Here is a 26,107-nt window from a genome sequence, read left to right on the forward strand (position 1 = left end):
AGTTTTATAATGTAGTCTTGTGTTTTATTAATTATTTGATTGAAATTGATATCTCAAAAGGATATGCACTTGTGTGCAGCATGAGCTGCTGTGCACTCGCACACAGGACTGCAACGCAAAATTATCATAAAATATAATAACTTGCCATTTTGGTTTGTTTCTCACCAAACCCACAGTATTCCTTCAGAATGCTTGGAATATATGCCATGAGATGCATAGGATTATTTTACGACAGATATGCATCCGTTTAAAAAAAATAAAATAAAAAAAGTCACCATTTTCTGCCATTAAATTGGCAAGTGTGAGCAGGACATTTTTTGTGTTAATTAAGAAATAAGCCTTTAGAACAACATTAAGGTGAGTAGTCACTCTAGTTCACACAGTTCCAATAACTTGCGATGGGTTAAATAAACTCAATAAGCAGACAGACGCGACTACAGTCAAGTGCAGACCAGGATTGAAGTGCACAGGAAATAAGCAGCAGTCATATTTAAAGCAGTTTAAATATGCAGTTTAAATTAATATTGAGTACTGATTGATGTTCACTTGGATTTTTTCTAAAAACCTGGATTTTTTGGATTCTTTTGGAAATAACTTAATACTCTGTCATTTATAGTCGTATGGTAAAATGTATATTTTTAATTGTGTAACTTTACTTTCAAAATAACTACAAAATGTCATGCCTTTGAAAAATAAAGAGAACAACGGAATGCACTGCTTTAGGGCGTCTTGGTCTCCTTGAGTATCTTTCTGGCGCATGCCACAAACATGAACCACAGCGTACACTTCATTTAGATTATTTGACGTTAAATGCATCATATAACTCACTTTGGAATAAATCACAGTAGGCTTATCTATCATGATAAAAAAAAGTGACTTTACAGTCTGGAAATAATTATTTCGTGGACCCCCTATTACTTTAAGAACCTTTATGAGTTGTGTCGAGCTATTCATATTCTCTGTTTGTTTGATGAAAAAAGATGAAATGTAGTTGCATATACGTTGTTTAATGTCTGTGGTGTCTGTAAAATGTGAAAGATGTGAGAACTCATAACATTGCAAACCTAGTCTACCTATGGGGACAAATAAAGTGAACCTGATATATATATATATATATATATGTATATGTGTGTGTGTGTGTGTGTGAGCAAAAGTATGTTATGCACGTGTGCAAAAGTGGGTTAGCGTTTAATATATTAAAATGTTATTTGCAGGAAACGGCCAAGGATATTACACACACACCTGTGTGATGGTCTATAGACTGATGAAGGATAGCGTTGTAGGTTTTGTAAGGCACGTCAACAGATCTTAAATCCGAAACCTTCGTCAGAGCGCTCAGTCTCTAATCACTAAAACCCAAACATAACAGCTCCATTCATAGAGCTGGACAAGCAGCCACCAGATATACAGAAACACACACTTGGGCGCACACACATGCACACACACACAGTTACCTGGACTGTAAGGAGATTTGAAGCTTTGGTCTTTTAAATTAGGATTGCTGAGCCCTTTCACTTCACTCACATGCACAAACACCTAATTCAGTATTTAAATGTTAAGTTTGTCATTTATGTAGTAGTAGTAAACAAATTACAAATACATAAGGGTTTTGAATATAGTGTCTTACGCTCACCAAGGCTGCATATATATATATATATATATATATATATATATGTATATATCAAATAAATGCAGCCTTGATAAGCATAAGATATACATATAATATACAGTATACAGCGGGTAAAATAAGTATTGAACACGTCACCATTTTTCTCAGTAAATATATTTCTAAAGGTGCTGTTGACATGAAATTTTCACCAGATATCGGTAACAACCCAAGTAATCCATACATACAAATAAGTTCAGAAATTAAGTTCTGTGTAATAAAGTGAAATGACACAGGGAAAAAGTATTGAACACATGAAGAAAGGGAGGTGCAAAAAGGCATGGAAAGCCAAGACACCAGCTCAAATTTATCAGAAATTAGAAAGCAATCCTGCCACTAGTCGGTGGAAATTAATATTAGTTGGTTCAGTCCCAAATGATGGCCTAGGTGTGAAAGGTGTTTCATGACCAACATGTCACACAAGATACATTTCATGATGGGTAAAAGCAAAGAGCTTTCTCAAGACCTTTGCAACATTATTGTTGCAAAACATACTGATGGCATTGGTTACAGAAGGATTTCTATACTTCTGAATGTTCCAGTGAGCACTGTTGGGGCCATAATCCGGAAGTTGAAAGAACATCATTTCACCATAAACCAGCCACGACCAGGCGCTGCTCGCAAGATTTCTGACAGAGGAGTAAAATTAATTATCAGAAGAGTTGTCCAAGAGCCGAGGATCACTTGTGGAGAGCTTCAGAAAGACCTGGAATTAGCATGTATAATTGTTTCAAAGAAAACAATAAGTAATGCACTCAACCGCTGTGGCCTGTATGCACGCTCACCACGCAAGGCTCTATAGCTAAAGAAAAAGCATGTTGAAGCTCGTTTAAAGTGCACAACATTTAGACAAGCCTGAGAAATACTGGCAGAATATAGTCTGGTCAGATGAGATAAAAAAAATTACTCTTTGGATGCCATAATACACACCATGTTTGGAGGTCAAATGGCACTGCACATCACCCCAAAACATCATGGTGTAGCACTGGCAAAATTAATTTAGTTGAAGGAAGGATGAATGGAAAAATGTACCAAGACATTTTTGATAAAAATCTGCTGCCATATTCTTTGGATTACTTGGGTTGTTACCGACATCTGGTAAAAAACAAACAAAACAAAAAAAAACAACAACTGGATGGTAGTGTCGAATCAAAAAGGTTTTGAAAACAGGGATAAAATTTTTTTAAATAAAATAAAGTTCTGTCTTCATCATTTACCTACCCTCACCTCTATTACTTTCTTTTCTTCTGAACACGAAAAAAAAAAAAAAAACATAAGGCAGAATGACAGCAAAAATCATTTGTTTTTACTGTATCAAAAAAAGATGAGAGTGAATGGTGACTGAGGCTGTCAGTCCCTAACACCTGTATAACATCTACTTTTGAGTTACACAGATGAAAGAATGTCATACAGGTTTGGAACAACATGAGGGTGAGTAAATGATGACAAAATTTTCATTTTTGGGTGAACAATCCTTTTTTCGCCACAAAATTAAAATAAGTGCATTTACTTCCGAGACAACTGGATGCAACTTGCTGGACAAGGACAATGTAGCATATTTTCTTTCTTTCTTTCTTTCTTTCTTTTTTAGAATGTGTTGTTTCACATGCTATTTTTTTTAAATAGTAGACTATACAATACTACGCCATATGCCATAAAGTAGTGCTCTATTCCAGACATACTCTATGTTTTGATCACACCATAGAGCCACAATGTTTACACTTTGTAGAGGAGCCTAACAACAAGTGACTTATTTATGGTTGTCCCAGCAAATAAAACCAGGACTGGAAAAATATTTTTTTTAACATAAAAAATACTCAGCACCTTCTAAAAGCTGTTACCCGAGCAATTCTACAGCTTACATCAACACTCAAATTCTCATTCACTTTGCTATTCAAAGTATTCAAATGAACAACTAACCCATATTTTCTCAGGCTATAGGCACTGATATCAGAACAGTCCTGAGGAAAGGAGCAGCTATAGAGCCCAGGTGTGGACTTTTCTGCAGAAACAGACACCTTTGTTCGTCTCTCTCAGCTACATCTGTTCTACAAGGACGTCCAATATTACCTTACCAAGCCCGTCCTACTTTCTGCCCTCCTGGACCAGTGCTACTTAACAACTATAGCTACAAAATATAGTACGTTTTAGCTAAAATTAATCAGACTAACTATAAACCTAGGGCACCTCACAGACTTCAATTAAATCACAGTCATACAATATATAATGAAAGATAATAAAAAATTATTCTTTCCAAAGCGTGACAGCTTTTGCGTTAAAGCAGTGCAGACACATTTACAGCTGTCTGAGTAGCATATAATCTTATTCGGATTATTCACTAGGAACTGCGTGTTCAACTGGCGTATTGCCTGTCCACTCTCCAGCTCAGGGTTTGTTGGGACATGGATTCCTATGGGACCATATGTTACTCCGCCCCGTGGACGTGCATAACTAACCACAGATTACCTACTGTCAACTTTAATCTCTCTCCGTCTCTCGCTGTATCTTTCTTTCCATCGCTCTTTCTCTCATGTATACCCACACTTTCCATCTCTCGCGTTCGCTTTCTGGCTGACCGCTATCAAACCAGCTACAACCAGATTTGGTCCTTCAGGACTACTAGGCTTCTGGAGTTCTGACTCAGTCTTTACCGACACAATTTTATGACAGCTATCAGTAATAATAAACTAATCATTATAGATGATATTATCAGATATGTAGGTACACAGTTCATCTGTAAGGGATGCTATAAATAAACTTGGAAAATGTTGACAGTGATAAACATACTGGTAAGAATTGCGTGAGTCAGTTGTAAGATTCAAAAACACAGCTGTGTTTGGCCATTCCATGGATTTATACATTTAGCTGAAGTATCACTGACAGTTTCCAATGCAGAACTGAGAGGAGAAAAACATAGGCATATTTCTGGATCAGTGTCTGGTGTGTAGTGTTAAGAATCAGTGTTTGTGAAAGTGGGATTACAGGTTATTTAAAGGAATATTCTGGGTTCAACAGAAGTTAAGATTAATTGACAGCGTTAGTGGCATTTTGCTGAAAATATATACACTATTCTTCAAAAGTGTGGGACCAGTACAATTTTTTTTTTTTTTAATAAATTAACACTTGTATTCAGCAAGGATGCATTAATCTGATTTAAAATGACCATACAAGATTTTTAAAATGTTACATAAGACTTTTTTATATATATACACTGCTACTGAAAATATCACGGTTTCCACGTAAATATGAATCAGTACAACTGTTTCTGACAAATCCAAAAAAGAAAAGTTACAGTTAGGTATATGGATGTGAACATTGACAATTTAAAATGATTTAAAGTAGAAATGTAAAGCTTATAATTTTATAAATGCACTTACATTAATTGTGAACCAAGACCACAAAACCAGTCATACGGGTAAATGTTTTGAAATTGAGATTTATACATCATATGAAAGTTTGTTCGGATAGGACAATATTTGGCTGAGATACAACTATTTAAAAATCTGGAATCTGAGGGTGCAAAAAAAATCTAAATATTGAGAAAATCGCCTTTAAATTTGTCCAAATGAAGTTCTAGCAAGGCATATTACTAATCAAAAATTAAGTTTTGATATATTTACGGTAGGAAATTTACAAAATGTCTTCATGGTACATGATCTTTACTTAATAACCTAATGATTTTTGGCATAAAAGAAAAATCGATAATTTTGACCCATACAATGTATTATTGGCTATTGTTTCAAATATACCTGTGCTACTCATGACTGGTTTTGTGGTCCAGGGTCCCAATTCTTCTGTTAGAATGAGGATAGTATAATTTTTTGGGCTGTAAAGTTGTTTTAGGATTTTAGGAATTATGTCATGAAAACAATATTGGGAGTTGTTGTGTGTTGGAAATAACTTCACAAAGAATTTTTTTCTTCACAATAAAAACATCATGTTAACATGTACTGTTTACATTTTGTGGTTACACTTTAAAAGGTGAGTACTTTAACATTTGCAAATTGCTCTCCTTACTGCCACTTTAAGCATCTCACCTTTTTTGCATTGCATGAATAAATAAATAAATAATGAGGGACAGGTTGAAAATAGTTTGTGTTAATCAACATTACACCACAGTAGATGTTGATATAACTTGTACTGAACTCATAAAACTGCTTTAAATATTCGGGCCTCTCAAAATCAGCGTAGCCAGATGTGGTTTGGTGTGCACACACTGTCAATGCAAAAGCATAAATTAAGTCCAAGAGTAGCATTTACAAGTATGCATAGGTTTTAGGGCGCATGAGTGCACAACGGATGACATTCTTTGAATAAATGGATGTGTGTCCAAACGTGTGCAAATGAGTGCAGACTGTGGTGAAAATATAAACTATGATCCAGTTAAGCAAAACCCCCATGAGTAGTAAAAAAAAAAGCCATTATTACCCAACAATATCAGTGTAGGGGACCGTTACAAAACTGCTGAAGTGCCTCTGTGTTGTATTATGTGGTTATGAGTATTTGTGTGTGGGATTAAGAGATTCAAAAATTACCTCAGCTTCAATTCACCCATTTAGGTAAATGTTGTCTTGTGGTTATGATATGGATGAATGATCTTTCTCACTCTCTCTTGTTAACACACTGGCACAGTAGAGGAATTCACCTCCCTCGGTGCCAGTTTCTGCGCTGGTCTAAATCCACTGCTCTCTACGGCAGACTAAGATACACGTGGCACTACCACACAGCAAGAAACGGAGTCCTGCCAGAACTTCAAACAGTCTCTGTGTGTACAGGCATGTAGGTGTGTGTTTGAGAGACTTTAAGCTACATATATTAAGCGGCTGTCTTGCTGATAGGAGGTTACGTTTCCTCTCATGCGCATACAAGAAAAAGACTCTTCCTTATACCATACTAAGCCAGAGATATTATAGTTCTAGGCATTCTGCTGCCATTCCTTTCACCCTCAACTTTCTCTCCCACCACTTTCTTTCCATATCACAACCTCTAATTCATCTCATTCTCTATTTTCTTTCCCTTGACTGTTAGTGGGAGTTTGGATGTGGCCAGTGAGACCCAATCTGGAGTCCAGCCAGGGAAACTGCTTTCATTGTTGTTCCCCCCAAAAGCACTGAAACCCAAACAAATGAACCCTGAAATGTTCGTACGATTTCCTCAACTCCCACCAAACATGAAAACCCGATCCAACTCTGAGCTTCTGACTTTCTTTCCATCTTTTCACCATCTGACATTCGCACACTGTCTGTCTGTCTCTCACTTTCTCTCTTTCACTCCCATTGTGCCATCTCTTTCTCACCCTTGTACTATCTCTCCCTCCTCCTCTCAATTGCTTTAATCCTTTCTCAGATTGAAGGGGGGGGACTTCCCATTCTACATTCTCTCCCAAAAATCTATTTTTGTCTGTGCTCTCTTGCTCTACTCGGACAGAAACGTTTTATTAAAACGCAAGGGAAAAAAAACTGAGCAAGGGAGCGATGAGTTCAAGCCTACTGGAGCTGAAACACACACGCAAGGGCACAGACACACAAACACACACACGGCAGCCAGGGAGGAAAGCCACGAACAAAAGGATCATTTATTACATGCAGAAAAGGGGGGGCTGCGGTTGTGACCACATTGGACCAGTGCAACGTTGGCCCCTTCTCAACATTCACAGCCAGCTCGCTGCATTCCCCCCCAGCGCCGATGCCATGCTGTCCACTTACTGCAAAAGACTCACTCACTGCTGCAAAAACAAGCCAGTATCTTTCTCTAGTTTTCAATCCAACTTTACATTCTGTGATAATCTTATCATTTGATTTAAGATCAGGCACCAAATCCGGGGCGTTTTAGCAAGAAAATAAAAGAGAGATAGTCAGATCAGAGATTTCTACAAACAACCATTGAAAGCTTTCTCTTATTCCACAAGAGTCACTGTTTTCGTGCATAAATTAAACTGAACACGGAGCTTCAGACATATGCGGTTAGCTTGCTCTGTCACTATTTGTACAAAAAGACAATTTATGCAAACATCCCGTCACTGAATGGCAAACCCCAATCTAGCCACAAACCCATACGTGCATTTTAAGCACACAGAACGAACTCAAAAAGACGGTTACTCAAACAGAATGAAAAGACTGTATTTAGCCATATACCCTGTCATTGAAACCCTTCTATATACATAACTATCGAGGACACTTTAATGTTTCAGCTCAAAGATAAACACTGGAAATTTCTAAAATACATTTAAAATGGTAAATCAAATTTAGGAGCCCAGGGAATGACAGAGGCGGCAGACAAAACCAATGGTTATGAGATTTGCGAAAGGGAACTTTCCGTGGCTCTCTGATCAGTATTGTTGGCATTGTAATGCCTGGGAGACAGGTGGCTCCTGTATCTAGAGGCACCAGGTGGATATGAATAAAGAACAAAAGTGAACCATGGCCTCATAAAGTTTTGTTATGGAACAGGCTGTACTCTGTTTCCAGTGTATCATCACGACCTGTTATTGACTAAAGTGGAATTAAAGCTGAGATAAAAACAGTACTATAAATACAGCCACACAGGAAATCAGACACGTGATTCTGTCACTCTAATAGATGTGTTAATGGTGTGTTAATATATCACAGTTGCGCATACAAGTTTGCATACTCCTTTCAGAATCTGCAAGATGTTTTTCATTTATTAAAAATAAGACGGATCATAAAAAATAATTTTTTTATTGATTACAGACCTCAGTGTTCAAGCTATTTCACGTAATTTATATTAATGTTCCACAAGAGAATATAACAACTGATTTTGCACAAATTATCCTTTTGAAAAGTTTAAATCCCTTTGGTTTCTATTGTGGTGTGTACATTTACATTTTATGCATTTGGAAGATGCCTTTCTCCACAGTAACTTACACTGCATTCAAGATATACATCTTAACAGTTCAGCTTTTGCAATGATCAATGACTGTATGTTTTGTCAAAATTATAGTTAAAACCAAAGAAGTGTGAACTTTTAAACAGGAAGATTGTGTAAATGTTATTATTTTGTTTTGTTCGTCTTGTGGGAAATTTGCTATGAAATATTCTGAAGAGCAGTACTAAATAAAAAATAAGATTGCTATTTCTTCTGCAAGTGATTTATAAACTAAGGAGGTAAAAGGAGCATGTAAACTTATGCACTCAATTGTATGACAAATCTGTTCAGTTTGCTGAAGATATGAATAAACTTTAGACTGTATGTGAGATTCGGGATTTCATACTTTTTAGACTAAACTCATTTTGAAATTCAAGCTGATCTTACCTGTACCTTCTTTGCTGCTGCTGCTACCTTGGTGTGTCCGCAGCTCCTCTGACTTATAGAAGTCAATGCTAGCGTACATGTTGAGGTTTGAAGCACTACCGCCTGAACCTCCAGTTCCTACAGAACCCCCTGCTGCTCCTCCGCCCAGCACAGAGGAAAAGATACGGGCGACAGGTGTGTGGACAGCTGCTTGTCCATCTATGGCAGTGTGGGAGCTTTCCTTGTTAGCTAGGTCCAAGTCTATGTAATTGAGGCCCTGTTCCATGGAGGATGTCTGTGAAACAGATACACTGGGTAGTCCAGGATTGACGTACTGAGATGAGATGTCTGCTGAGCCACTGTTACCCCAAAGCATACCCTCAAAACCAAGTCGACGGGCCACTTGGGTGTGATCAGGGAATGCAGAAGAAGATGATGTTGCAGAACAAGAAAGAAGCGAGGAAGGAGCTTGGAACGTTTCAGAGCAGTGACGTCGACGACCTTGAGGATCTGCTCGGATTACTTTAGCCCCGTGATCTGGGTTTGGGACTTTGGCAAGTGGAAAGTCTAGTCCTAGTCCCAAACCCAAGGCTGGAACTACTAACTCGGGCTGGTCTGGCAAAGAGGCTTTTGGTGATGTAGAACTTAACGTGCTGCCTGAGTTCAGGCTAAAAGCCATCTTTGTGTAGTCACCACATACTGTGGGTGAGTCTCCTGGCTGTGGCTCTGACACCTGCCTGCTTTTTCTGCGTCCCATTTCACTCTCTGCATCATCATCATTTAGAACTGCCGATCTGTGCTCATCATGAGCTTTAGGGGCTGCTGCAGGCGTGACAGGAGGAGTGGGGAATGGGGGAAATCCAAGTGACGTGAGGGAGATAGGCGAGGGGGATGGGGAAACTCCTAGCTCCATATTGACATACTCAGAGGCAGTTGATGGAGAGATGGGGGTGAAGGAGCTATGCGAGAAAGGCAAGAACCCAGCGACACAAGAGGTAGGCCTGGGTAAGTTGCGGTGGGTACTGGGTGGAAGAGAAGCATCGTGCCGAAATACTCTGGTTCCAGTACCTCCTGCATTCAGGTTCCTCTCACCCTTGAACTCAATACTGACATACTCCCCAGGGCTTTTAGGCTCAGGAGGAAGGGGTGTCTCACGGACTCTGGGTAAAGTGTTTGCTTTAGAGACATCCACAAATAGGCTAATAGGCCTGACCCTCTGACCTGGATGTCCTTGCTTTACCCTTACAGACCCTTGCCTTTGCTGCAAGGGTCCTTGCTCAGCATCTTTTGCAGGAGTATTTGCTGCTGCTCCTCCTGCCACTCTGACAGCCTTTTCTTCACCTTCACCTAGGCTCTCGCTGCTAGCAGAACTGGAGGAGTAGGAGGACGATGAAAGGGACAGATGTCGGCCAACGGGGGGTTCCTGATGCTTGGACTTGCTATTACCAAGCCCCCTACCTCCACCCAGACCTCGACCACCATTAACCAAATGCCTCCCTCTTCCTGGCCCTTCCTCAAAGCGTGTTGAACTATTGTGTTTGTAGGAGCGGGGTAGAGAATAGTAAGAATATACCATCTTAGGTGGAGGCTGCTGGGAATGCTGGTCAGATGGATTGTGGGGCTCAGCTGGTGGCGGGGTACTATTGGCAGAGCGGGCGCTGATAGGTGACATATTCATGTAGTCGCTGCCAGTTCGGCTGTCAGCACTGCTGCTGCCAACCCAGGCAGTAGGGACCCCTCGTTGGTCTGGTGAACAGCTACTATTGGGAGACATCATCATGTAGCCATCTGTGCCAGAAGGTGGTGGACGGATCTGCCTTGGGGGTGAAATGCTATTATTGGGTGTCATGGCCATGTAGTCATCAGCAGACTTTGAGTCTGGATCTGAAACTGTTACTGTGAGGGAATGAGAAAGGGATACTGGGGGAGCTGTAACTCCTGGCAACATGGACATGTAGCCATTATCCACTGCTCCATTGGCTCCTCCAATGACATCAGGGACACCCGTTTCACTGCTACCAGCATCACCTTTAAGCTCTGCAGCTACCTCCAAGTATCCTGTTGCGCTTGCTGATGCTCCAGAATCCTGCCTTGATCCAAAGGATTCTCGGCTGGTGGTGTGAGTCATAATTGCATAGTCGTCCTCTTCAACAGCTTCCTCCCCAGCTCGACGGTGTGGTGCAAGTCTCTCCAAGGCCATGGGTGGCAGGGAAGCCCGCTTGCTCATTATCCTGCGCTCCGCTTCACATTCTCTGCTAGAGGAGCGCCTCAGAACTCTCCTGGTTTGTGGCAATGCATTTTGGCCAGGCTGAGGTTTGGATGATCCTCTCTGACTCATTAGGATGTAGTTGTTTGCTTCATCCCCAACAGAATGCCCACCTGAGCTGCCTGCAGACCCTGCCTGCATTGTTGGGGTTAGCAGAGAGTGCTCTCCAGGGCTGGAGCCGTATTCATCTGAGGAACCGTAGTCGCTAAGAGAACCAGAGACAGAGGGCTGTCGGAGAGGTATTCGACTGTACATGTTACCATTACCACCCACACCACTGCTGCTTGTCCCAGTTCCTACTGCACAAAACTCAGATCCATGTACTGAGCCAGAAGGCAGGCTTGGTGCAGCTGAAGGAGCAGGGGTTGAGGTGGATCTCATTAGCGCATGTTGTGCTTTGACTGGGGTTGAAGCACGAACAGATGTTGATCTCAGTATTGGGGTATTGGAACATGACCCATTAGTCGTGGGACTTGAGCATGATGCAATCCCTCCAGCTGTTGCACCACCACCATCATCAACTTTTCCACCATCACTGGACGTTCGTGTTCGGGGAAAGCTGTGGCGAGAGGTTGGAGAAGTGCTATTACAGCCTCCAGTAGTCCCTGGTGGTTCGGTACGTGGGCGTCTTGTGAATCCAACCTGACTGGGTGGAGGATTGGGGTGATGTCGTCGAGAGGGAACGCTAATAGGATTTGATGCAGTGGTGCCACCTCCCGCTCCAGCAGCGGCTGACTGAGACTTGCTACGTTGGCGAAACTCCTCACTCAGGGCCTTCATGGCTTCCAGCAGAGTCTCATGCATATTCTGTGCTACTACAGAATCTTCCACCTGCATCCAAAACTCTCCAGGTCCAGTTACTGCAGAGCGACCCACCTCCACGAAGAAGAAGTTTTCAGAATGACCACAACGCCTCACATTCATAAGCTGGAGCACGACAGCGGCTGCATCAGAGTTCAGCTTGACAAAGTTGACTGTTTTTTCAGTCAGGCAGAGCCGGTAGATGCCAACAAGGTTCTTGGCTTGGCCCAGACCTTTAGGCCAAACTTTTACTTGCCAGACTTCCTTGAAGGCAGGACCAGGGGTTGGTACTCCATAATCTCCCCCATTCGCACTGTCACAGAGTGCTTTACCTACAGAGAGAAAGAAAACAAACATGTCAGTATAACCTTACTCCACAAGGTAAATATAGCAACCCATATTATAAACTGAAAGTAAGCATATCTTAATAAAGATATTTAAAGCTGCAGTTTGTAAGTTTTGCCTCTTTGTCGCCATCTCTGTTTGAAAACCTGTAATTGCAGTTACTTGCGGAATTATCTTCTGTGCGTGGTCTGTACTCTGGCATGGATCCAGCGCGTATGAATCTAATGTTTTGAGGTGAACGTGTGGCAGTCAGTCACCACACCGGTGTGGATACTGTACTTCGCAATCACAGATTCTAGCCTACGTCTTGGAATATATGACCCAAATAAGAATTTTCACCGTATATTGCCATCTGAACAAGTAAGTAACAAGTCTGCCACGTTTGTTCTGCCCAACTGCGGAAAAAAGCATTACAATAATCGGTTAGCTCATATCACATCTAACAGTGCAAATTATTATTATTGGTATACTTTATTCTCAAATTATTAATGTTATCAACATCAGCATTGCGTGACTACGAGTATAGTGTGTATTAACGTGTAGATTTCAATTTCTGTACAATTTCTGTAAAAATTCTTCTAACCCAAAAAGCAAATTATGCTCCCTTCGAACTGGTTTTCTTTCAAATACAAATCTTGTGTAATCCCAGGCTATCTGCAATCAGAAGCACATTTAAAACTGGAATATAATTTAATTTCATTCACATGTGTTTCATAAACACATAATCCTTTCTGGATTACAATCCGCTGATTGATATCTAAAATGATACGTTTAATTATTCTAGCTGCTGTGAGAAAAGGCTAAACGATCTGCCACCCGCAGGATCCTCACGTGCAATAGCCAAGTAGCCAGGACAACTTCTTTATGTTTACCGACGTGACGCAGTGCCATGCTCGAATTTCCCGTGAAAACCTACCCGTACCACTCAAATTGTCTACTCGTAACACTGGCTGGTTATGTACTTTCTCAAATATTGATTTTGGATCATTTTTAACCCAAAAAAAGTTACGGAGTGCAGCTTTAAATAAAAAATTCATAAGGTATAAATAATCTACAAATAACTAACAATCTTTTTGTAAGTCATGTTATGCATCATGTAACACCAATGAGAATGTGAATGTAACCAAAACACAATTTAGCAAATATATACACTTAATTCTAGAAATGTAAGCAGAGAGCTTCATATTTTAAAACTAGAAGTGGTTTGTTAGATAAAGTGCAAACAAGGAGGACGAAGGTCACTGATAAAGACTCAAGTCAATAGGCTATTACTAATAAACTGCAAATGAACACTTGATACTCACATGAGATGCGCTATGATTGACAACAGTCAATATTGCAGTATGTGCAATGTCTCCCATAGAGTAAAAAAAAATAAATAAATAACAATTTGTGTCCTGCATACACACATAAAGAATTATGAGCTGCAAAATATGCTTTTTAAGTAAGTGCTTAGATTAGTAAGCGCTTATTCTGGAATAAGCGCTTACTTATACTGCATGTTGGCCACACCAACAAGCTTGCCAAATATACATTCCAAATCTGCAAACAGCCAGAGAAACGCCCCACAGAACCCTTCTGCCCCCAAACACCACCCTTAGCATTTTGAATAAAGCACCTGCAAATATTTAAAACAGCTTGCATACTTCATATGATGCCGTAGGCAAGTCAGAGACAGGGCCTCTCTATTGTGATGAACGGTCATAAAGATTTAAGATAAGGAAACATTCTATCATACAAGCCTTTGATGGTTTTCAACAAAGATACAGATGCATAGTCATGGGTTGAAAAATTATGAGAACAATGTGGTTGGCAGTGCCAAACTTTCTCCAGTCCCATTGATTTTCTTTAGAAAAACCTTGACATTGAGGCCATTAGCTTGGTTACTTCTCGATTTTTCCTACTGAGAAAGCATGCCATCTTCAATTCATCAACTCTCCTCTCTGCAGGCTATGTTCACCCACATGAGCTTTCAACAATTCCTTTGTTTGTTCTCTGAAAGGTAAGGCATGAAGCACCTGGTTAATAACAAAAAGTTACAGAGTGCAAATCAGTCGACAGATTGACGAGGTGTTCACTGTTAGTAAAGGCTCTCTTTCTCTCACTCTCTATTAGTACTAGAGCTGGCAAAGTCCTACAACCAACAGTTCTGTGAAAACACACAAGATGCTCATAATCCTGAACGAACTCGTTCTTTAAATCTGTTTCAAATTCGAAGGCTTTTCCTAATCTGCCGCAGCTTGCCCCCCAAAACCTGCTTGCCGAAATCATTACTCTCTAGTCTTTGCATAAAATTTGCTTCCCAGTAGTTTGGATAATTGTACCAACTGTATCAACACCCCACTATCATCTGGAAATAATGGAGCGAGATGAACTTCTCGTTACTATATTATTTAAAATACTCTACCAATGCTATATAATTCATATTTATGTGTTTATGACACTAAATATAGTCAGATTGTTAGTGTCCTAGCAAATAAGAGCATGTTAGAAAATGCGTGAGTTCTTGAGTATGTGTACATATTGCTTGGAAATACACACTCACAAAAACACATCATTGTACCCAGTCTCTTGCTGTGAATCTGAGCATCACAATGCTTCCAACACAAATGAGAGAATTACAACCATATGCACAAAAAACACACCAAGCATGCGGAAGAAGGGACACCCTCCTCTGCTGTCTGACCGACATATCCTTTACCCTTTCCAGAATATTTCTGTTGTGGTCACAAAATTGCGTGTATTCTTTTTTCTGCTCTTTCACTTAAACTGAAGAATGAGCAGCTTCATTCAAAGGTGGTTTGCCCCACTGTGTGTGTGTGTGTGTGTGTGTGTGTGTGTGTGTGTGTGTGTGTGTGTGATTTTATGTGATGTGGGCCCCCCTGGATGCTTGTGTGAACTTAAGTGAGGCTGGTAGCCTGCATTAGATGAGTCATAGACAAAGCCGCACATGACTTTTTAATGACTATCCATACAAGGTTCTCTCTTTGCCGGTTCTACTCTCTTGGTCAATGTTTTCAGACGTAGGCACGTCCAGTCTACATTTTTAAAAAGCAAGAAAATGAGAGCAACGAAGAGGCTAATAGTAACTGAAATGGAGAGATTTTTTACTTCTGAAAAACTCTGTTCTGAGTGTCCAGTCATTTCTGGATGGATTCTACATTGTTGTGGGTGATTGCTAGATGGTTACATGTTGGACGAGATCAAAAGAGCTCACCTGCAAGTCTTTATGATATTACTAGATATGTCTTGGGTCTCTTCTTCAATGCATGGCTTTTTCTTGACATAAGACCATGCTAAACAGTCACCCCTTATTCTTTCAAAGACTCCTTTAACAGCATGCTTAGTGTTCATAATCAGCACTTGCTTCAGATTTTGCACAAGCACCCACCACTTGAGGCTGGCTGTGGTCCACGTACCTTTGATCTCTTGAACATGACGTTCCGTTCCGATCAAATCCCTCTCTTTGATATTGTGATAAATAAATCACATCTGAACACGATCAACATTTTAACAAGCTACTTCGAGCAACTGTGCATCCTGAGCCAGAATAGGTGGGAATGCACACATCATTCTAGGCAGCAACTGGCGCTGATCTCATGAGAACAGCATTTCACAGAACATCTACAATTACGAAGGCCTTGATAAACAGTAGCGTGATGTCTTCAAAAAACATGGCAGCAGGCTCATACATAAATCAGCATTTTACTAAAGCTTTCATGAGAAGAAAGACACAGTTGTGTCACCATGTGTTTATGGGAGGACCAAAAATAGCTATTATGTTTAATGCATCTTTATATCAGGTAAAGCTGTTCCCCTATCAAAAGCTACTCTCGATGCTGCGCTGAAAGCGCTATGGGAGAACATTCTTTGTTCGACCGGTTGTGAAGCACGTGTGTCAAACACTCCAAGAATTGGCCTAAATAACCTCGGTTGGTGACGTCATGATCACATGCACCTGCGAGGTTATAAATAGACGTGACACGGAAACATCCTCAGGTTTCTTTGTCTTCAAGGACCGCATTGTGTGTGTGCGTGTGTTGTGAGAGAGAGAGAAAGAAAAAAAAAAAAAAAAAAAAAAAGGATATATAATATAAGATATATATATTAGTAAGATGGCAGAGTCTGTTAAGAGATGCGTGCCTCCGTGTCAGAGGCTCATCTCGGAGGACGATCCTCACAGATTCTGTTTTGAGTGTTTGGGGGAAGAGCACGCTGCCCTCGGGCTCGAGGGAGAATGCGAGCACTGCGATGTTCTGCCTATCAAAGTGCTTCGCGGTTCAAAGACGAGCGAGCCGCCGCTCCCTCGGGAAAATACTGGGGGTCGCGTGTTGATCTGGCTGAGGCGCGTGAGACGGGTCCGCCCCTTTCTCTCGCCGGATCACGAGGTCCTCGCGTCCGCTTCTGAAGCGCGCTTCGGCGCTTCTTCTGAACGGGCCGAGGATTCTTCATCTCATGCTTCTGTGGAGATGGAGAGTGCCACCTCAGAGCGCTCCTCTCGCGATGATAAGGCGTATGAGGAGTTACTCGAGGTGGTAACTCGAGCAGTCGATCGTTTACAACTAGACTGGCCACAGGAGCACGAGACCCCCAAGCGCTCAAAATTAGATGACAGGTTTCTGTCAGGTGGTCGGGGGGAGGGGCCTCAGCGACGGTCTCTCCCCTTCTTTGGCGATCTCCATGATGAGCTAGTTCGGTCATGGAGTAAGCCCTATTCGTCCCGTGTCTTCGTGCCATCGACGTCGATTTATTCGACTATCGTGGATGCAAAGGCACGGGCTACAGCATGATGCCCCAGGTGGAAGAGACGCTATGCGGGCTATCTCTCCTGGGACTTCATCCTCCTGAAAAGCCTATGCTCCCCACCAAGCCTTGTAGAATGACATCCTCGCTGGTGGGGAAAGCTTTTCAGGCAGCGGGTCAGGCTGGTGCTGCCCTGCACACCATGGCGGTTCTGCAGGCGTACCAGGCTGACCTGCTCAAAGACTTGAGCACAGGCGGCACCATCGATGAGGAGGCGTTTTCAGAGCTTCGCCGGGCCACAGATCTGTCTCTCCGTGCGACCAAGCAGACGGCCCGTGCCATCGGCCGTTCTATGGCTGCCATGGTTTCCACGGAGAGACATCTGTGGCTTAACCTCACGGGCATCAAGGAGAGGGATCGATCTTTCCTTCTTGATGCCCCCGTCTCGCCTTCCGGCCTATTTGGCGAGGCTGTCAACACGGTCGCCACTAGGTTTCGGGAGGCGAAGCGCTACGAAGAAGCGTTTGTGAGGTTCCTCCCCCGCCGTGCTCCAGGTCCGGTTCTTCTGAGGCGAGAAGCCCAGAAGGAGAGTGTGGCGAGTCGTGCGCCCCCTCGTAGAGACTGGGGAGCGGCTCGCCGCACTTCTCAATCTGCCTCGAAGAGACCGGACCTGCGGAGCATCATCTCCGCCAAAAAGAAGTCCTGAGGCTGGTGCGCCCAGGACCGTGGGGGTGTGTCCCCCCAGGGAGGGGCGCGTACAATTCCAACAGAGAATAGAGGCTCCTTCCTGGCACCCTCAGGGAGCCGCTGTACAATCTCCGCCGCCACTGGCATTTCGGGGACCAGCGGTCTCCAGCGAAATGTTAGGTGTTCGGTTTCCTCCTGCCACGTTTCAGGATGCCAGACATCTAACATCCCCCCATCAAAGCGAAGTGTCAAAACTAGTGCCCCTTTCAGAGAAGCTGGCAGCGTGGAAGCTACTGCCAAATATCTCTCCGTGGGTAGAAAGGACTGTAGAGAGAGGCTACAGGGTTCAGTTTACATATCGTCCTCCGCGTTTCAACGGCGTGGTCTCCACTTCCGTGAAACCGAACGAGCGCATTGTTGACACAGGAGTTGCAAACTCTGCTGGACAAAGGGGCCATAGAACGTGTTCCCCTGCCAGACAGACAGTCAGGCTATTACAGCCGGTATTTTCTTGTTCCCAAGAAAGATGGGGGGTTGCGTCCGATTTTAGATCTTCGCGGGTTGAACCGCTACCTCAGAACATGCAAGATGATTGTTTCTCACATCCAATCAGAGGATTGGTTTGTGACTATCGATCTAAAGGACGCTTATTTTCATATAGAAATATTGCCACAACACAGGAAGTTCCTGAGGTTCGCTGGGGCGAAGCCTACCAGTATCGGGTTCTTCCGTTCGGCCTAGCCTTGTCACCCCGCACTTACACCAAATGCATGGATGCAGCTCTGGCTCCTCTACGACTCCAGGGCATCCGCATTTTAAACTACATAGACGACTGGCTGATTCTGGCTCAGTCTCAGGAGCTAGCGCTTCGACATCGGGATGTCGCCCCAGCTCATCTCGAATCTCTGGGGTTGAGACTCAACGCCAAGAAAAGCGTTCTCTCCTGCTCAGAGGACAACGTATTTGGGGGTCGTATGGGATTCGATCACGATGCGGGCACAGCTGTCTCCTGCACGTCGAATCCATTCTAAACGCCCTAAAGAACATCAAGCTAGGCCAAAAGATTACTGTTCATTACCTTCAGAGGGTTCTAGGTCTCATGGCAGCTGCATCCACGGTGATACCCTTGGGTCTCCTGCACATGAGATCGTTTCAGTTGTGGCTCAGAGCCAGGGATTTCATCCAAGGGCCAATCCCCAGAGGCAAATAAGGGTTACGCGCCAGGGCTTCGTGCCCTTTCTATGTGGTTCAGACCCGGTTTCTGACTTTGGGTCCCACTCTAGGTCCGTGCTGTCGCCGCAAGATGCTAACGACAGACGCATCCCTCACGGGCTGGGGAGCGGTCTTAGATGGCCGTCCAGCCCAAGGGATCTGGAGAGGTCATCTTCTCGAATGGCACATCAATTGCCTCGAAATGAAGGCTGTATTTCTGGCCCTGAAATACTTCCTCCAGCAGTTAAGAGGCTACCATGTCCTAGTGCGGGTGGACAACACGGCGGTAGTCTCTTACATAAATCGTCAGGGTGGACTGCGGTCGCGCGCTTGAACGAGCTAGCGCACCAGGTTCTGCTTTGGGCACAGGACAAGTTCCTGTCCCTCAGGGCGATTTACATCCCCGGACATATGAATGTGGGAGCAGACTTGCTGTCCAGACAAGCTGTGATACATGGGGAATGGAAACTCCACCCCGAAGTAGTCAGTCAAATCTGGGAAAGATTTTACGAAGCAGAGGTGGACCTCTTTGCTTCACAGGAGACAGCACAATGTCCCCTCTACTTCTCTCTGACTCATCCAGCTCCCCTGGGTCTGGACGCGATGGCCCACGTGTGGCCCAGACTGCGTCTTTACGCATTTCCCCCGGTCGCTCTGCTCCCAGGAGTCCTGGCCAAGGTCCGTCAAGAGGGGTCTCGCCTCTTACTGATAGCGCCCCGTTGGCCGACCAGGATATGGTTCTCAGATCTAATATCTCTCCTCGACGGCTCGCCGTTGGCGATTCCGGTGAGGAGGGACCTTCTCTCTCAGGCACAGGGGACAATATTTCATCCCCGGCCCGAGCTCTGGAACCTTCATGTCTGGCCCCTGAGGGGGACCAACTGAGACATGCTGGCCTTCCAGCCGATGTAATAGAGACTATTCTGAGCGCTAGGGCTCCCTCCACTAGAAGAACTTATGCCAGTAAATGGCGCGTTTCGAAAGTTGGTGTACGACACACCATGCAGACCCAGCTCACTGCCAGATTGTTTCAGTACTGGAGTTTCTGCAAGAGAAACTGTCCTCAGGAACATGTCCTAATACTCTCAGAACTTACGTGGCCGCCATCTCGGCTTGCCATGCTCTGATTGATGGGGTTTCGTTGGGGAAACACCCTCTAGTTGCCCGCTTCATTCGAGGAGCTAAGCGGTTGAGGCCGCCCGCTAGGCGACAGTTCCTTCATGGGACCTAGCTATAGTGCTTGAGGGCTTAGTGGACACCCTTCGAACCACTAGAGTCAGCGCCTGTCAGGCTTCTGACCCTAAAGATGGTTTTTCTAACAGCTATTACTTCTCTGAAGAGAATTGGGGATTTGCAGGCTCTGTCAGTCTCGTCATCCTGCCTAGATTTTGCCCCTGGGCTGGTCAAAGCTATTTTGCATCCTCACCCTAGTTATCTTCCGAAGGTTCCATTCTCGACCATAAATCCGTCGTTCTCGAAGCCTTCTGCCCTCCACCGTTCACGACACCGGAGCAGGAGAAACTTCACTTACTGTGTCCAGTACGTGCTCTCCAGATTTACGTCCACCGCACTAGCCAGTGGCGTAAGTCGGAGCAGCTTTTCGTATGTTTTGGAGGCCGCAACCGGGGGGCGGCTGCCACTCGACAGACTATGTCACATTGGGTGAGGGATGCTATTGCCCTAGCCTATGAGGCGCGTGGTCAAGCTTCGCCTCTAGGTGTAAGGGCCCATTCAACCAGGGGGATTGCATCTTCAATGGCTTTGGCAAGAGGTGTCCCCTTGCAGCACGTTTGTGATGCGGCAGGTTGGTCCTCTCCGCACACATTTGTTAGATTCTATAGTTTGGATGTTCATGTTACTCCGGGCTCGCATGTCCTTGAGTCGACATCCCAGAGTCGTGTCTGAGACCTCTTTCATGTTTGTGCGCACACACTACACAACGTTGGGGGTCCAGACACTTCCAGTGCGGCGGCGTGGGTATTCTCGTTCCCATAGCGCTTTCAGCGCAGCATCGAGAGTAGCTTTTGATAGGGGAACGTCCCGGGTTACTTGACTGTAGCCCTGTTCCCCGAAAAAGCGGGAACGAGATGCTGCGCCTCAATGCCGCACTGTAGTCGTGCCTGGACGTCCTTTCAGACAAAGGTATAACCTGAGGATGTTTCCGTGTCACGTCTATTTATAACCTCGCAGGTGCATGTGATCATGACGTCACCAACCGAGGTTATTTAGGCCAATTCTTGGCGTGTTTGACACACGTGCTTCACAACCGGTCGAACAAAGAATGTTCTCCCATAGCGCTTTCAGCGCAGCATCTCGTTCCCGCTTTTTCGGGGAACAGGGCTACGGTCAAGTAACCCGGGACGATCTTAAATGTTAAAATGCTTCCCTTTAATTCGGCTTAATACGCAGAGATAACTATAAGTTATTTGTAGGTTGAGCTTATAAGGAGTATAAACACAATGCTTTGAAAACACTGCTTTTTCCATTCGAGAATTTGGGATGGAAATTTTTATAAACACGTAACGATGGTCAAACAGACCAACAAAGCTTACAGTAGCTAAATATTCAGAGCACCTGCAAACCTCACACACACTCACCCTTGCTCTTACACAAAGGAAGACAAATATTCTTTCTTCATTTTAATCTAATTGCACTGCCCTTGGTTTCCCTGATTTTGCATGATGGTCATCTACCTTAGCTCTAGATCAGATTAAATACGCCCATTAAATATGATCAGATTAATTATCCTCCTGTCCTGGTCTATCTCTCCTGCTACGGCAGTATTTCTCACATACACACATGCACACACACATACACAAATAACCATTCCAAAGTTTGTAGGCGTTAAGATGTTTGGTCAAACTTTATTTTAAGGTCCAATTCTCATTAACTATGAACCCAAATTTTTGAATGGTAGTGTATACACACAAACATATAAATATATGCAGCGCACTATATATATATATATATATATATATATATATATATATATATACACACACACACACTGTATATAGTGTGCAGTAATTTGAATCACTAACACATATAAAAAGACACACTATCGTGCCTGTTATAGTTTATGTTTATTGGGGCTGTAAGGTCCTTTCTTGCTTAATAAACATTACCTATCTTCTTTCATTTGTCTAGATATAGACAAACAGGCCGAATGGATACTGACACACTGATAATTGTTCAGCACACACACAAATGCTAGGAAAGTAGGTCACAAATAACAATGCGGTGAAGACTGGCAAGGTCACTGCAGCTGTGACACAGTGTATGGCACAAACCAAACCAACAAAATGACCTTAAAATCAGCTAGAGGCCACATCCAGATCTAATCATATGTTATTAGTAAAAAAAAAACCTCTAATCTTGATTCGTTTGGAACCATAAACCACATTTGATCCAATGTTGTGGCTCCATCTGAGCTTAAGTCTGCTGTCATCATACTCAGCGTTTTGGAGGAGGAGGACAGCATAGCCGCGCTGGCGGTATGCGTGTTACCTTACACCAGCAGAGGGATGGGATGGGGGGAGATCGGGGGATTTGAGGGGAACAGGCACTGTTACATAAGCGTTGTTTTGAAGTGTAGATGCAGCACAAATCGCAGCTGTCTGTAAATAAATAAACACGTTGACGTAAAATCCGAGTAATAAACACGTAAACTAAAAGTCTTTATGAAGTGGTTTTAGTCAAGTGAAATGTATTATTATGACTGCATCAACTTGAATACTTTATGCTATGCAAATAAAAGGATTCACTCATTTTTACTTTTTAACAGCTAACTGCTTAAAACAGGTGTGACAGCCAGTAACATGAACAATTGCTTCAACAAAAGAGCAATTAAACTGAGATTTGTGTGCATGTGAGCACATAAGGGTTTTAAAATAAGGGCTAATTGCTCTTTTTAGGGCCAAAGTTCAGTCCTGATCTTTCTCCCTCTTGGTGCTTTGAAAGATAAGCAGAATGCAGCAGAGTGCAGAAACAGCTGTGTGTATGAGAGCCGCTCACAGCCAAGTGTCCCTGTCTGTCTCAAGTCTCCCCCTACTGCCTTTTCCCTCAGCAAACAGAAGTACTCGCACATAAACTCTAAAGAATTTCAAGGTGACATCTAAGTTACAGTTTTGGTTGTGAAACACTTTAAGATACTAAAGATACGTATATAAATGCAAACTAACTCAAATAAGCTTAAGTGTGTAAGTTCAAGCAGCTGTTGTGGTTTTAATATATGCAGACAACTCTTACTTACAATTTGACACAAATCACAAAATATTTTAGTTCCTTGGGTGTCGATGGTGAGATGGTGGCTCAACTCTTGAGAACATTTTGTTCTACCAATATTACGCAACTGTCACCAAAGGGAATACTAGTAACTTCATGCAAAACTATTTACCATTTATAAAAAGTACTAAACAGAGCTAAAACATCTATTCCAACCAGTAATTACATACGTATTTTGTTTATCATTTGCCAGTTTTACATTAATCAGTTTATTCAATGGGTCACAAAGCAGAGCAGCATGCAACAACATCAATTTTACAGTGTTAGCCTTAATAGCTTTACAAGAGCATGTCGACTGCAAAGACAGTCAGAAATTTTGAACACAAATTCCACTAAATAGACAATGCTATGCGGTTCTGTTGCAAATACACATTCTCCACACAAGGTTCAAATTGTAAGCAATTACTTGTAAACATAGTGTAAATATTAAGGGAATAGTTCACCCAAAAATAAAATATTCGCTGAACATGTACTCACCCCTCAAGCCATCCAAGATGTATAGTAGATGTGTTTCTTTAACAGAACAGATTTGGAGAAATATAGCTTTACATCACTTATTCATCAACAGATCCTCTGCAGTAAATGGGTGCCGTCAGAATGAGAGTCCAAACAGCTGATAAAAAACATCAGAATAATCCACAAGTAATCCACACGACTCCAGTTCATCAGTTAACGCCGTGTGATGTCCAATATTTGTTTACAACTGTTTTTGTTTGTAAATGGTGCTTGATCTGTGCATATTTCTCTCGTGATTCAGACAAGACGACTTTTTACTGGAGAAAGCAATATTGTAAATAGAGGATTTTAGTCAGAAGCAACGGTTTGAAATTAAAAACATCTTAATAATGAATTTGTTTTTTACAAACACACAGATATTTACTTTACAAGATGTTAACCAGACTGGAGTCATGTGGATTACTGTGATGTTTTTATCTGTTTGAACTCTTTTCTGACGGCACCCATTCACTGCAGAGGATCCATTGGTGAGCAAGTGATGTAAGAAACAAATTCATCTATGTCCTGGATGGCCTGAGGGTAAGTACATTTTCATCAAATCTTTATTTTTGGGTAAACCATTCCTTCACACATTTACACATCATAAATATATAATTATATATTACATATATATATATATATATATATATATATTTTATTTTTTTTTAAGACGTGATTCCTAAGGACTGAGTGATCTTGATCAAACTGAGAAGACTCAACAGTTTGCCACCTTCACAAACAAGCCTGACACAACAACCTTTAAAATAGTTTATTTTAAAACTTAAAAAATAGTTTTTCCACAAGGAATGCACTAGCGTCTCCCCTACCCACAAACACACTATCTTTTTAAGTTCCTTTCACACATGTGTTTTCTGTTATCACTGCACACACACAAAAACACACAAATGCTGGCACTGCCATGTTAACCCAGATGAACCCTTTTCTGGTCAGCATTATCATGAAGTTTCCAGATCTGCTTGTGGTTTTCGGTTTCAGTGCCATATGGAAGCATATTAGTGGTTCTCATTCTGCCGAACCAGAGTTGGAGTGATGAAAGATGTAACAAGCGAGAGGAAGAGTCTGCTGTCCACACCAGTAGCTGATACTGACCAATGAGCGCATACACAAACACACACACACACACACACACTTACTTAAACAGATTTCATTTAAAAGCCCATTCCAATTCTTGCATACACTGTAAAACATCCAACTTCCATTTTGTCAGACAAACTCTATTTTAAAGGTTAACCGAACTACTAAATATTGAAAAAGTTGACATTGCATAAGAACTTAAGTTAACTTTTAGTAAATTAGTACGAGCTCCTTAATAAACAGCAAGAACATACAATGTCAAGTTTGGTGGTGAGGGTCCAACTCCAGGAGCACACTCAGTTTGATCAAAACTTTATATTTTTAGTGTATTTGTTTTCATTTTGTTATAAAACACAAGTATGTCACTTTGTTTTCAAATGAGTTAAACACAGAATTTCAACTCATTGGAATGTCAAGCAGAACTGAAAACAATGACTTTTCAAATAAGTTTCAAACAGGAGACACAGATTGCAATTCCATTTGATGCCGCTATGGTGCAGAAACCACAGACTTCATGTCATGATATTTTTTGAAGTACTGCCGAGTGAGAAATAAGGCGTTACAAAATGAATACATCGTGAGGGAAAATCATCCAATGTTTGTAATACGACGTACCTGTAATTCAACAGTTAATTACAGGTGAGAGATTTGACAAATATTGAGAGCTTGTGTAACTCTCGGTAGCGGCGTCGCAGTATCCCTCAGGCACGAGTAAGATCATACACAAACGGGCTTGTGTTTGTGTGTATTATGTGAATAATTTAAACACATTTTATTAAGTAACTCTTAAACAAACGACACTAATAGTAGCTCTTGTTTACTCCGCACACATGCTCTTCCCTCTTCCCTCAAGAACGCGTGCTCTCCTCATTAAAGCTCCAGGTGAACAAATAAAAGAGGAACTGATATTACCAATATCCAAAAAAATGAAAAAGCAGGCCTTTTGTAGTACATTATTATATATTATGACAAATATTAACAACAGTGATTATAAACATCTATAAAAATCATTATAAAACATTTCATGTGGAAACTAAATTCGTACATTTAGCAGCAACTACCGTAATTAATTATCACACTGTAAAAAGTGATAAGTTGACTTAACTTAAAAAATTGAGGAAACCCGTTGCAAGTAAATGATAATTAAAAAAAATAAGTTAATTGAATTGTCAAGTTCACTTAACTTTTTTTTTTTATTATTATTATGTATATTAATTATTATGTTTCCTCAATTTTTTTAAGTTAAGTCAACTTTCACTTTT

The 26,107-nt window shown here is 42.2% G+C and overlaps 1 protein-coding gene across 3 annotated transcripts in view; it reads right to left on the minus strand.

Annotated features, from left to right (window-relative positions):
* The window catches only part of si:ch73-335l21.1 (insulin receptor substrate 1-B), a 49,446-nt gene that overhangs the window by 17,026 nt on the left and 6,313 nt on the right, over positions 1-26,107 (minus strand). For 2 of the 3 annotated variants that reach the window (XM_058780373.1, XM_058780372.1), the window contains exon 2: positions 8,939-12,316. In XM_058780373.1, coding sequence (XP_058636356.1) covers positions 8,939-12,316 — 3,378 coding nt within the window. The remainder of the gene's footprint in view (positions 1-8,938; positions 12,317-26,107) is intronic. The other variant, XM_058780374.1, reaches the window with a different exon arrangement.

The sequence above is a fragment of the Onychostoma macrolepis genome, chromosome 07, assembly GCF_012432095.1.
Source record: "Onychostoma macrolepis isolate SWU-2019 chromosome 07, ASM1243209v1, whole genome shotgun sequence".
NCBI lineage: Eukaryota > Metazoa > Chordata > Actinopteri > Cypriniformes > Cyprinidae > Onychostoma > Onychostoma macrolepis.